We start from the raw sequence: 14,258 nt of genomic DNA on the forward strand, positions 1-14,258 counted from the left end.
TTCTTGCCGCTAGGATGACCTAAAAAACAAGTTTTGCAGCAGTGGGAGGGAGTTGAATCCCTTCCTACCCTAAAAAAACACACACATACAAACACACACACACAAAAAACGAAAACAAAACTTGAGAAAGTCTCTCAGGATCAAGATGAGTATAGGGTAAAGATTAAAGTGCCTGTCTTGCAAGTATGTATGTAGCAAAGCATTTAAACATGTGACGCTGGGTGGCAGCAACGCACCATCAGATGGTGGAACAATCAAAGAACTAGTTGATTGGTAGGGACAGGGCTGCCCGCATCACTGAGTACCCAGACCCAAAGCAAAACAGCACAAAAAACCCTCACATACAAGCCCCCCCAAGCCCCAAACAATAACAAAACAAAAATAAAGAAACCCAGTTAGCAAAATGCATATTAAAAATGGTGGATTATAAAGACAATTATATGCATTTTTGCTTTCTATTATTTTTTAAAAAGCTTTTCATGCCCTGGCCAGATAGCTCAGTTGCTTAGCACGTCCTCCCCATACACCAAGGTTGCGGGTTCGATCTCAGGTCAGGGCACATTCAAGAAGCAACCAATGCTGCATAAAATAAGTGGAACAACAAAGTGATGTTTTTTCCCTCTCCCTCTGTTGCTTCCTCTCTAAAATCAATCAATAAAAAAATAAATAAAAAACTTTTTATGTTAAAATAATTTCAGTTAATTCATAAATGCTCTTTACCTGGATTTCCCCAAATGTTAACATTTTACACATGTGATTTTCACTTTCTCTCTAAATATACACATTGTTTTTGTTATTTTTGAACTGTTAGAGACTAAGTTTCAGACATGATGCTCCTACATAAATCTTACAGGACTGTAGTAAAAATATCAAATTCAGGAAATTACCACTGATACAATACTACATACATACTTTTTTTTTTTTTTTATTCCATCGATGTCCTTTATAGCAAAATGAAGATTTTTGTTTCTTGGTTTAGAATTCTGGTTTCATTAGATTGTCATATTTCTTTTATTCTACTTTTAATAGTTTACTTTAGAAAAAAATTGGATATGTATAAGAAAAATGGTGAGAATTGTTTATCACAATATAGTTAGCATTTTTATCAATAGTAGACTAATATTTTTACTTAATTTGTTTATAATGAATATATATAAACAAATATAACAAAATTCATTACATAAAAACATTTAAATAATCTAAATATATTATACACATGCGATGTTAGATTGCTTAAAGTTTTAAAATTGCGTTTATTAATTATTCACATAAGAAAATAAATTTGCTTGACACTTTCCTGATAATTATAAAATTGGCTTAAAATTCATGTATTTATAAATGTATTGTTCATCGTCATTATGTGAACAATGCTTGCATTAACTTTTAGGCTTTTTACAATCATTATGAATTCTATCATAAACTTATGTAAGCACCTAACGATTCCTGAGGTAATTATTATTATTTTTTTTAACTTCAAGGGGATGGTCTTACAATTCCAACAAAATTCAGTGTAATTGAAAGGCAGGGTGAGGCCAAAGCATCATTGGATAGGAAACCCAGGACTGACATGGCTGCTTTTGAAAATGGAGGTGAGTTATTTTATTACTCGTTGATCCTCAATATATCATTATATAATAACTGAGTTTGAATTTTCTCTCACAACTAATTTTGTTTCATCAAAATCTTTTTGACATTTTTATCATTGGCTTTGGGTAAGCTCCTTAAGGCCAGGAACTGTACATAATCAGTTGCCGCAGATGAATCCCTATAGCAGAATGGCTGGCACTTGACGTGCTCTCCGCAAATATTTGTAGAATAATTGCCTTTATTATGTTTAGACAATTAAATGAGTGGAAGAATGGAGACATGTTTATAAAATTTACAGATGACTGGAAGTTAATATGCTGGCACAATAAGTCAGATTTAACAAGGTAAACTCAAACTGGAATAAACAAGGTCTTGCATTTAAAAATCAACTCAAAATGGATCAAAGACCTAAAGATAAGTCTTGAAACAAATTACATAGAAGAAAACATAGATGGTAAACTTATGAACCTTGGTCTAAGAGAAGATTTCATGAATTTGGCCCCAAAAGTAAGGGAAGTAAAGGCAAAAAATAAATGAACAGGACTATATCAAACTAAAAAGCTTCTGCACAGCAAAAGAAACTGCCAAAAAAACAAAAAGGCAACCAACCAAATGGAAGAAGACATTTGCAAACAACAGCTCCAACAAGGAGTTAACATTCAAAATATGTAAAGAACTCATATTACTCAAGACGAATCAATCCAATTAAAAAATGGGCAGGGGACCTGAACAAACACTTCTCCCAAGAAGAGATACCAATGTCCAGCAGAGATATGAAAAGATGCTCAACTTCTCTAGCCATTAAACAAATGCAAATCAAAACTACAATGAGATACCACCTCGCACCTGTTAGAATGGCTGTTATCAACAAGACAAGGAATAACAAGTGTTGGAGAGGTTGTGGAGGAAAGGAACCCTCATTCCCAAATTCGCTGCTGGTGGAAATGAATACTGATACAGCCATTATGGAAAACAGTATGGTGGTTCCTCAAAAAACTAAGAATAGAGTTACCATATGACCCAGTAACCTTTCTTCTGACCATCTGCTCAAAAAACTTGAAAGCATTTATTCACAAAGATATATGCACCCCTATGTTCATCACAGCATTATTCATGGTAGCCAAGACATGGAAACAACTGAAGTGTCCTTCACTAGATGACTGGATAAAGAAGATGTACAGTGGGGTACTGCTCAGCCACAGAAAAGATGAAATACTGCCACTTGTGATAGCATAGATGGATCTTGAAAATATCACCCTAAGCAAAATAAGTCAGAAAAGTTAAGAACTATATGATTTCACTGATACCTGGGATGTAAAACTGAAAGCAACAAGTGAACAAACAAATAAAACAAAAACTATAGACACAGAAAACAGTATGGTGGTTACCAGAAGAAAGAGGGGTGAGAAGGTGAGTAAAGGGTAAAGGGGGTCAAATAAATGGTGACAGAAGAAGACTTGACTTTGAGAGGTGGGCACACAATGCAATATACAGATGATGTATCATAGAATTGTACACTTGACATCTACATAATCTTATTAATCAATGTCACCCCAGTGAATTTAATTTAAAAAATGAATTATTAAATACAAGGAAAAAAAGATCAAAACATTAATGATAGGTTTTCTTCAATTTGGGAAAGACCTGACATGATACAGATTGCGAGGGAATAATAGATGTTTGTTGGCCACAAGGTTTTCAAAATGATTCAGTAACATGGGTCATCTAGCAAATGGCTAAAGTAAAACTCACATTGAATTATCAGGAGTAGTACAGGAAGATAAATAGATGTGATAAGTCATTTAAAGTACTCAGAGGAGTGTCTGACATATAGCAGAATGCTCCATAAATGTCAAATATTATTATACTAGTTTCACTGATTTCTCTACAGGGCAGCCCACATTTGGGCTTCACCTTTAAAAAAAGGTCACTTGAAACAGTGTATGTTGAGAAAGGGTGACTTGTGTGGTGAAGCATCTGGAAATTAAATACATAAGTAATAGTTAATACAACTATAGATATTTATCTTGAAAAATAGAAGACCTTTAAGGAACACAAAAACAGCTTTCATATATCTGAAGATATATCTGGAGGATAAATTATATTTACTCTCTCTTTAAAGGGTGAAAAAAAGTGGAATCAAAGGTTGTTATATGTTAAAGAAAAATTGTGTTGACTATGTAAATTTCCTTGCAATTATCAGTATGTAAGTGTTCATACTGTGTATTCATATATACATATATTTACATGTATTAATCTAACATATATGATATATATTGAGATGGAGATGGGATCATTGAGAACTGTTTAGACCAAAGTGGACAAAAATATTATAGAGGAGGATAACCCTGTATTGAAAGGTAGTTTGGTAAAACTTTCTACCATCATTGCCACTAACAGTAAGTTATTGTCATAGGAGGTGACTGTTATGTTCCACAGAGGATCATATTTCTCGGAGTAGATGAAAAGAAAGAGAAAGAAATCATCGTGTCAAAATGTTCGAATACTAAAGGTAATAAACAATTTATAATTTTAATCAATCTGTAATTTGAATAGATACGTTAAAGCTTGACTTTTGTGGAAACCAATACAACAGGCAAAGTAATCAATAAAACTGTCCAGTAAATACACTAAACGAGGGTCAAGAGCCCCAAAGTTCCAGTCCTGGCTTTGTGCCTAATTGTTTGACCATGATGCTTTATCTGATTAGCCTGAAAAATTAGCCTGTTGAGCTACATAATTTCTAGGAGTCTTCCTAGCTCTAAAGTTATTGATTCTCTTAAATAATAGCACCAAGTCATTTTCAGTTTCTTTTTCCAACTTCAAATACTCAGTATGGTTGAATTTTCTTAGAAAGTTTTGTTTGTGACCACGGAGAAGAGTACCAATCTCATGATGACTTCCACGATTTCCCCATTTAGTAATTATTACTAACTATAGCCTATGAATAATCAAGAGGCATGATAATAAAATGTACCCTCAATGTCTTATGATGCTCTTACCATGCTGGGAACCTCCCAACTGGTGCCTCTCTGTGGGGCAGCTCTCCCAGTCACAGGGTACAATTACAGCTGTCCTGTAATTAGAGAGCTTCACATATTCTCCATCTAAATATTAACAAACCTCATCTACTGTTTTTTCCACTAATAAATGTTCTCAAGAATAGGAAAAGGCACTTGTAATCAAATTAAAGGATTGCTAATGAAAAATATATGTAAATCTCTCTTTCTCTCTCTTTTACTTGGAGATGGAAAAGTTTTGTCCAATCCATTAAAAGCACCCTCCCCCCAAAACAGCCAAACAAAAAACACCCAAAAAACAAAGCTACACTAATAACAGTAAGCCATTACCCACATATGGCTATTTAAGTTAATTAAAATTAGCCCTGACTGGTGTGTCCAGTGGTTAGAGTGTCTGCCTGAGGCACACCAAAGGGTGTCAGGTTCAATTCCTGGTCAAGGGCATATACCTGGGTTGCAGATTCCATCCCTGGTCCTAGTAGGGGAATGTGCAGGAGGCAACCAATCAATATGTCTCTCTCACATCGATGTTTCTTTCTCCCTCCCTCCCTCCCTCCCTCCCTCCCTCTCTCTCTCTCTCCCTATCTCTATCTCTATCTCTATCTCTATCTCTATCTCTATCTCTATCTCTATCTCTATCTCTATCTCTATCTCTATCTCTATCATCTCTATCTCTATCTCTATCTCTATCTCTATCTCTATCTCTATCATCTCTATCTCTATCTCTATCTCTATCTCTATCTCTATCTCTATCTCTATCTCTATCTCTATCTCTATCATCTCTATCTCTATCCCTATCCCTATCTCTATCTCTATCTCTATCTCTATCTATCTCTATCTCTATCTCTATCTCTATCTCTATCTCTATCTCTATCTCTATCTCTATCTCTATCTCTATCTCTATCTCTATCTTTATCATCTCTATCTCTATCTCTATCTCTATCTATCATCTCTATCTCTATCTCTATCTATCATCTCTATCTCTATCTCTATCTCTATCTCTATCTCTATCTCTATCTCTATCTCTATCTATCTCTATCTCTATCTCTATCTCTATCTCTATCTCTATCTCTATCTCTCTCTATCTCTATCTCTATCTCTATCTCTATCTCTATCTCTATCTCTATCTCTATCTCTATCATCTCTATCTCTATCATCTATCTCTATCTCTCCATCTCTCTATCTCTCTATCTCTATCTCTATCTCTATCTCTATCTCTATCTCTATCTCTATCTCTATCTCTATCTCTATCTATCTATCTCTATCATCATCTCTATCTCTCCCTTCCCTCCCTCCCTTTCACTCTCTCTAAAAATCAGTGGAAAAAATCCTCCAGAGAGGATTAATAACCACAACAAAAAATTAAATAAAACAAAAAATTCAGCTCTTCAGTTGCACTAGCCACAGTCCGAGTGTTCAATATCTACATGTGACTAGTGGTTGTACAGACAGCAAAAATTTAGCCTTTTTTCATCACTGAAGGTAGCTCTATTGGGTAGTCCTGCTCCAAAGCACAGAACAAGTGAAAGTTGTTGCATTAAAAATATCTTTGGAATCTCAATTTAATTTGGCACATTTTATGTCAAATTGATAACCTTTTAATTCTTTTGTATGGAGTTATTAAAAATACTGCCAGAAATATGTAATTTACATATTGAATATAATGGCTGTATTGCTAGATTTTAAATGTTTTGTTAGTAACAAATTTGGGGGACTCAAGGCAGTGATTAGGGAATTTCAGTAATGCATTCTAAAAATTAGCATACATATGTATATTTTAAAAAGAAATCTGCCCATCAGATAATGTTTGAAAAGTGAAATACCAACGGAGACACTTCTTTTTCTAATACTGACATTTTATTTTCTGAATTTGCTTTAAAAGATAATAAGGATGTTCCCTAACTACCCGACTAGCACCCACAATGCATGTATTAAATGCTACTGAGAATATCAGTTTGAAGTGCAGAGAGGACCACTCTTCAAGTGAGAGCTCTCTTTTTGGCCTTAGATATATTTGTCTTATCTTGGATTTGTTTTGCTTACTTAAAAATATAATTTTAAAAAGGAAATTAAAAAAGGATGGTTAAAAAATTATTCAGGATTAAGAATTAAAGACAATATTTTTTTTACTAACTTTGGCAATGAGTTGTGATGTAGTTCCTAGTAAATAACACACTTTCCCACTATTTTAAGTATTAAAATTAATAGTATAGTATCTTCTCAGAAGAATCATTAGGGTTACATTTTAATTTAACCCACGGTGGAATATCTTCACAAGTTTTTATTACGTTTTGGATTATTTTTCTCAATTTGGCTTCTCCTTGCCATTCAGTACTCTAAGCTCCTTTTTGTGATACAATTCTCGTGTGTCTTCCTCTCTGTTTCCTTCTATCTTTTCTCCTTTCCCTTATTTCATTTATTGAACTGGTATCATATTCTTGGTTTCCAGATAAGCACTAAGGAAACTGATGGTTTACCCCCAAGAAGCTCAGTTTTAGTGGCACCTGTTAAAAATATCCCTTCCAAAGCCTAGGAGTGGGAGCTTGAGAGGAAGGGTGGAGAATGATATTTGCACAGGAGGTAGTGAATCAGAGTTTCACTGAAGGCCTAATGCTTAAGCTGAGGTTGAGAGCTCGGGCAAAGACATTTATGAGTCCACTGTAGAGAGCTCATGCAATCTACACAGGGCATCTGATGATCATTTTCTCTGGGAATTAGTTACTTGTGAATGTTCAGGATCCCTCTACAGAGAAATAAGAAAGAATACTCCTCTCTACTAGATTCTTTTGAGAGTCTCTGGAGAAATATGCCTTATACATTTCTGGAAAACTGAACATGCATATAAAATTTCTGATGAAAAAATATATGCAAGTAAAAAGAGAATAACCTAGTGATTTTAGCACTACAAATTCTGATTACTTGGTCTTGTTTCACCAAACTATCTGTACACAAAATTTCTTAAGATATTAAAAGGATAAGGTAGAATTATCTAAAAATATTTCACATTAATCCAACTTCAGAAGTCATAGTTTTGGCTAAAAATGTACAAAAAAAGACTTGTGTTCAAAATAACAATTCTAAAACTACTTATAATAACATTATAATGAGATAGATACATAATTATATTTGGAATGTAATTTTATGTTCTTTTAAAAGAATCCACATGTTCCTTTGAAGAAAAGCATTTTTCTCTGAGGAATGCTAATTATTGAATGTTTTCTCATCTGTTTTCAAGACAGATTTTTTTTTTTGGTACTTAAAAATAAATCACCCTTTGTTCAAGAAAGTAAAGTATTAGGGTGGTGAATTAATTTTTTTCTCTTGCTTGACATGTGAATGCACAGATATGTAATTATAACCTACAGTAATTTTCAGATGAAAGCATCTTTTAAAAAACTGTAAAAATTTCTATTTTCTCTAAGTGAATGATGTCCAGCCAGTGAGGAAGCCTCATTTTAAAGGTGTGAAAAAAAGAAAATGGGTTTATGATGAACCAAAGAACTTTCCTGGCCAAGGAGTGCGGAGAGGTAGAGTGTCTATATATTTGATGTTTCTAAATTGTAATTTGAAAAGAGATTAAATATTAAAAAAATATTTTATACCTGAAAAACAAATCACCATTGTGAAATATGCAACTCCAATAAACTTAGTTCCCTTGGCTCCCATTGCCTTCCATTGTGCTCTCAAACATTTAAATGCAGTATGTTGCAGCCCGGCCGGGTGTGGCTCAGCGGTTGAGCATCGACCTAGGATCCAGGCGATTGGGGTTCGATTCCCGGTTAGGACACTTGCCCGGGTTGCAGGTCCGATACCCAGTCTGGGGCCTGCAGGAGGCAGCTGATCCATGACTCTCTCTCATTATTGATGTTTCTATCTCTCTCTCCCCCTCTCCTTTCTTCTCTCTGAAATCAATAAAGATATATTTTAAAAAATAAAATGCAGTATGTTATCTATGGGTATGAAACCAGCTTGTTTAACTCCTCACTCCTTTCCCCTTTTCTTTTACAGCAGTACAGACCCCAAATCCAAAGAATAAAACGAGTTACCACCGCAATAATAGAGACAGGAACGCTGAGAATGCCTCCTATATCCATGTCCAGAGGGATGCCGTCAGGGCCGTCTCACTCAATGTACCTCCCTGCAGCAGGCCCACGAATGGCTTCTACAATAAAGTCAACGTTAACAAGGAACCCAACCTCAGTCTCTGTCCAGGTGAGGCTGTTTATATGGTTCACTCATACCTGTGGTTTGCAATCCATGGACTTTCCTGACGGTCCAATGAATCTTCATGGCTCCTGACTCCCTCCTTTTTCCAGGCCATCACCACCATCTTAAAAAAACCAGGGAAAGGATTTCTCCTACGTGCAGAAGTGCACATGATTTCAAGAATATGGGAAAAGTATGTTGGGGCAGATGACTTGACATTGAACCTTCTTAGCATCTTGTCTCAGGGCACTGCACTTTGTTCCCCCTGGATAGCTTTATTTCATTCTTGAGGATCATTTTCAAACGGTTGACATTTTCTCGCTCCACTAACTGCATTGTTCAATTATCACTCTCGGGCCAGAGCCTTGGCTTTTCTTTAGACCTTCATGATTACTTTCTGAAAGGGTTAGTTTGAGGGTTAACTGCAATATTTTTGACAAGCACTCATCTCTCCCCACTGTGCACAGATTGCTTCTAAATCATTTCATCACGTAATGGGCAAAATCACAGTACATGTCGGGAAGTACAAGGCCACAAGGGAGGAGGGAACCAATCTCTTTTTCTTCATGCCTCAGATGAATTTTGCTTTTTCAAAGTTGGGTTTAACTTTTCTCAACCTAAAAAAAAAGACCACTCAGTTCCCTATAATTGAATGTTTATATTTTCCTATGTTCACATCCTAGTTAGTGGAGTTTTGAATGTTGTGTACTTTGTGAAACATAAGTAAAAACTCTGTCTCTCTTAGGATTTTTTTTTTTTTTTACAATTTAAACTGAAGTTAGCTTTATTTAAATTTTCTTCCATTTGCTTTAGAATAGAATGATGTATGGATTTATATATATAAATAAGGCTGTTCTTAGGTGAAACAGGCTTTTGATTTTATTTCTTACTATTATTACATTATTATTAATTTTATTATATTTTACTGTGAGTAGATGGCTGTGAAGAATACGATGACTACCAGAATAGCTTGGTGCCATTGTCTTCATTTGTATTAAGGTGGCCACCATTATACTCACTATTACCTTTACTTCATTAGTGCTAACATCAATGAGGGAAAAGGCAAATAGATTTTCAGTATTATTTTAGACCAGGCTTTGAGAATCACAGTTGCACAGTCATACTTGAAAACATAAATGCAACACTGTCAGATGATAGTTCAAATATAGAGCTCTCAGAGGACAGTAGGTATTTAAGGACCAAGTCAGTATATAAATGCTTTGGTTTCCTGAAACAATGAGTTCACTACGGTAGAGCAATCTGCCTTCAAGGGAGCCACTTCACGGAAGGAAAAGGGAGTAGGGCTGTATCTCCTAGGCTGGCCTTCCCTCCCTCCCTCCCTCCCTCCCTCCCTCCCTCCCTCCCTCCCTCCCTCCCTCCCTCCCTCCCTCCTTCCTTCTTCTTTCCTTTCCTTCCTTTCTTTTCTACAAATATTAGCGGAATTACATGTAAAATCATAATTAAATAAGGCAAAGAATTTTTTTTTTTTATCACATCCAGATACCGTTTTCTCCTCTAGCTTAGCCTTATTTGAGGAATTGGACAGCCAATTAAGAGCACGTGTAACCATGTTCATTGATAGCTTAGCCTTAATAAATTCTTCTTGATCCCTTAGCTTTGAAATGGTAAAATGAATTTAGAGAATAATTTCACCTCTGAGTTGTTTATAAATTTGAAACACTCTAGAATATGGTTTCAGAATTATACAATATTTAACTCCAGTCTTCTTCTTTTTCTCAGATAAATATATGTCAACATCATATAATGGTTCAGCCTGGCGAAAAAGAATTCCTTTTTCAAAAGCATATTCAAAAACTGAAAAGATATATACAGGTAAATATTTACTAATGATTTTAATGCATTATACAATTCTAAAGCTGAATGACAAGTCTTTAAGCTCAAGGAACTTATTAAGCTCCTATTCTAGGAAATTTAGGAAAATTTTATGATATATATGAACATAATTACTTGGAGTTTCATAGATATTTTTCTACCAGCAATTTAATTTTGCTTTGTTTTACTGTGTTCTCCTTTGCTTACTCTTACATGTTATCAGAAATATTTTGGCATATTTCTCTCCTTAGCTACAAGCATAGTTGTTGCCGGATTATATCATATGTTAAGACGTGTTCTTTGTCAAACCACAAAGCAAAATATATAAAACCATATTTTGACACAAAATATTAAAGCCCTACTCTAGTCACCATAGACAAATATTGACTGGTGGAGATTATAGGGCCTCTAAGATGAGGTTTGCAGGCCAGGAGGTTCATAGTGACTGTGTCTCCTTCTTGTGCTCTTTTCTTTGGGAGGGTGGGGGATCCTGGGAACCTCCCCAGGGTAGAGGTTTGTAGCAAACCCAACCTCAGATAGTTCTTTTACTAAAAACCTTGGCGTCTTCTCCCAGCTAATCCTGGGACTGGCTCAGTAGGTTTGGAAAACCACACAGGGTGAAATGGTTTCAGTTACTTTTCAGAAAATCGAACCCTTCAGAAAAAGTTCAAGGCAGGGAGTTCCTACCTAAATCAGTAGCCTGAACTTTCAGAATCATCTGAAATTCATAAGCTCTTATACAAGAGCTTCCCAGAATGAACCAGAACATACCCAGACTAGCAACTGTCCCCTTTCCAAAGTAAAAAAAAAAAAAAGAGAGAAATCAGCATTGACTACAACTGTGGCATAGTATGCAGATTTGTATATATATCTTGTATATATATTTATGTAGTGGAGTCAATTTTTTTCTTTTTTCCCATTTCTTCCCCCAACATATTGAACTGCAAGAAAATTCTACTGCAGCACAATTTAATTGACTATATTTTCTCTTAATTTCGTGTGGGTTTTTACATGTGATGGCACTTAATGTTAGGGGGAAGGAAGTGAAAAGTCAATGGAAATCCTGGATAAAACCACAAATTGTCGAGCCACATCTTTTCCTCCCGTGGTTTCCTCGTGGGTGGGATATTATTTAGAGTATTAACGGATGTACCCTTCACCCATGCCCATCCCAGTAACTGCCCTGGTGTCCCAGCAGCCTTCTCCCTCCCATCCCAGATAGTTCAACATGAATTACAGAAGGATTTGGGAGAAGGAGGGGTGACTTCAGACCAAGAAACATGTACCATCCATGTATAGCAGAGGAAAGTGGATGCGACATGGGGTGTGAGCTGACAAAACCACTTTTTTCTCTCAAGCTGGAGAGTAATGAGGAGAGAGGGTATGGAGAAGCCGCAAGAGACCAGATACAGCGCGGGGCCACTCGCTCGGCCCCTTCTCCTTTTCTCCCACCTTCCAGCTATGCCAGGCTCCAGGTGTAGAAAGATCAGTGACAGAATTCCCCTTAAAGTTTATAAGATCTGCGCATAAAGAGGACCTGCATTGCACTTGCCAGATGCAACCTAGGGGGGAAAGCTCTGGAGTGAATTTCTCTGGGGATGGGGCTGGGGAGAGGGCAAGCCCTGCCTAACGTGAGAGGGCTGGAGACAGCCTCTTGAGATTTCCAAACTCCACCGTTTGCTTGGGAGGGCATCACATACTCCTGTGAGCTTCAATAAGAGTAAGTTCCTAGCAGAATGGAAAAATGGGCCTTCACAGAGCTTCTTGGCTGGGACTGAGGGGACAGCAACAGGAAGATGCCTTTTTGGTTAGGACTATTGGAGGGGGGGGCTCAGCTGGAATCTCCACAGACTGCTCTGCTATTGTCCACCAATCAAACCGTTGTTACTTAAAGCATGATCTGAGGGCCACCAGCAATGACATCACCTAGGAACCTGCTAGAAATGTGGAATCTCCATCTCACACCTGCTGAGTCAGAATCTGCAGGTGATTAGGGTGCACATTCAAAACTGAGGAAACTTAGAGTCTATTGACTGGGCCACCATTCACCAGCACGTGGTCCAGGCCTTCCTTGTTGCGGTACAAAACTTTTGAGATGGTATTTTCTTCCTAGTTGTCACACAGCAGCAACCATTCTCCCCTGTCCCAACCCTAGAAATTAGGATAAGCAGCAGGGAGGTGCTGGAGGGAGAAAAACCCTGAGAAAGAATTTCAAATCTGAATGTGATTGAAACATAAATGTGAATTAACTAAGAATCACTGAATTCGAGCCCGGCCAGGCGTGGCTCAACAGTTAAGCGTCGACCTAGGATCCAGGAGATTGGGGTTCGATTCCTGGTCAGGGCACATGCCCGGGTTGTGGGCTTGATCAATGACTCTCTCATCATTGATGTTTCTATCTCTCTCTCCCTCTCCTTCCCTCTCCCTGAAATCAATAAAGATATATTTAAAAAAAAGAAAAAAAAGAAAGAAAGAAAGAAATCACTGAACTCAATTAAGTTTTTGTGCAGAGGACCAGTAAGTTTTCTACATCAGGCAGAATGGGGACCTACAATAAAAAAATCAAAACCAGTAATAACAAAATAAAGTTAGCTTTCTTCTTTACCCAAGCTTTTGATTGGGAAATTTGTAACCCCTAAACTCTTATCCTTTCCAGTTGTTTTCATCACCAGAATAAGAGACAGAAAGATTAGATGGGATTCCCTCCCCAGCACTTCCTGCTAGGGCCAGAGGTGCGATTTCAGCATTTCCCAGTGGACTGACGGACTGATGGGAACAGGAAACAGAAAACACAAGCTGCCACTAGTTTATTCCTCTAAGAAATATCTGCATGCCAAGGCCACAGAAATGTAAATGGGCAAGAGGAGGCTTTTGGGAAAAAATGTCACTAGATGCTATGAGGATAATGCAGTAGGAGAGGAAAATGTGTGTTAGGAATTGAGGGACGTTACTGAAGGCAATCAGAGCTGTTGTGAGCATTGCCAGCCTCCCTCGGACCGCATGTCCTTTGTGATAGCGGATGCAGCTGGTGTGACTGGAGGAACCTGACTCCATAGGGTGGAACATTCATTCTGTTCGTTCTGGGTGCTCCACGGTGCAGCCTTTATCTATAGTGTTATTTCCATTCCTTTCCAGCCCTCCATCCAAATTCAAAACACAGTAAACTTCAGAAAGAAGTGGAATTAGTTTGAAAGGCATTTTGGAAATTTATGAATTAAAACAATAGCTTAGTTTTGGTTTTGCCTTTAGATTTATGGTAATTAGCAAAAGACATGCAAAATGTTGGTACCCTGGAGAATGCTGGGAAAAAAAATAATTGAAATATTTTTTGTGTTTTATTAGAGCCAAGAAGAAATGGGAGCAAGTAAACCTGGAGGTTGAGAGAAGAGAAAAAAGAAAAAAAAAAAGAGAAAAGTGCCAGACATCATTTGATTTATAATCAAAAATGAAAATTCAAAGAATGAGATATTCAAGTACTCCCCTACTATATACTGGGTAGCCAAAGGTGATAAATGCAAATTCCGACGCAGGAAGTACATTGTCCTCTTTCACAACCGATAAAGATGCAAATTGCAAACAGCTGCCTGTGTATTTATATAGGTCTGGAATTCA

The 14,258-nt window shown here is 36.8% G+C and overlaps 1 protein-coding gene across 1 annotated transcript in view; it reads left to right on the forward strand.

The window, feature by feature from the left end:
* ZC3H11D (zinc finger CCCH-type containing 11D) overlaps positions 1-14,014 on the forward strand; it is a 30,063-nt gene extending 16,049 nt beyond the window's left edge. The window contains exons 6-11 of the mRNA XM_087813867.1: positions 1,479-1,589; positions 4,004-4,099; positions 8,030-8,134; positions 8,616-8,819; positions 10,554-10,646; positions 13,989-14,014. Of these exons, the coding sequence (XP_087669993.1) occupies positions 1,479-1,589; positions 4,004-4,099; positions 8,030-8,134; positions 8,616-8,819; positions 10,554-10,646; positions 13,989-14,014 (635 nt within the window). The remainder of the gene's footprint in view (positions 1-1,478; positions 1,590-4,003; positions 4,100-8,029; positions 8,135-8,615; positions 8,820-10,553; positions 10,647-13,988) is intronic.
* Positions 14,015-14,258: the final 244 nt, after the last annotated feature.

Source organism: Miniopterus natalensis, chromosome 2 (assembly GCF_054644295.1).
Source record: "Miniopterus natalensis isolate mMinNat1 chromosome 2, mMinNat1.hap1, whole genome shotgun sequence".
Classification (NCBI taxonomy): domain Eukaryota; kingdom Metazoa; phylum Chordata; class Mammalia; order Chiroptera; family Miniopteridae; genus Miniopterus; species Miniopterus natalensis.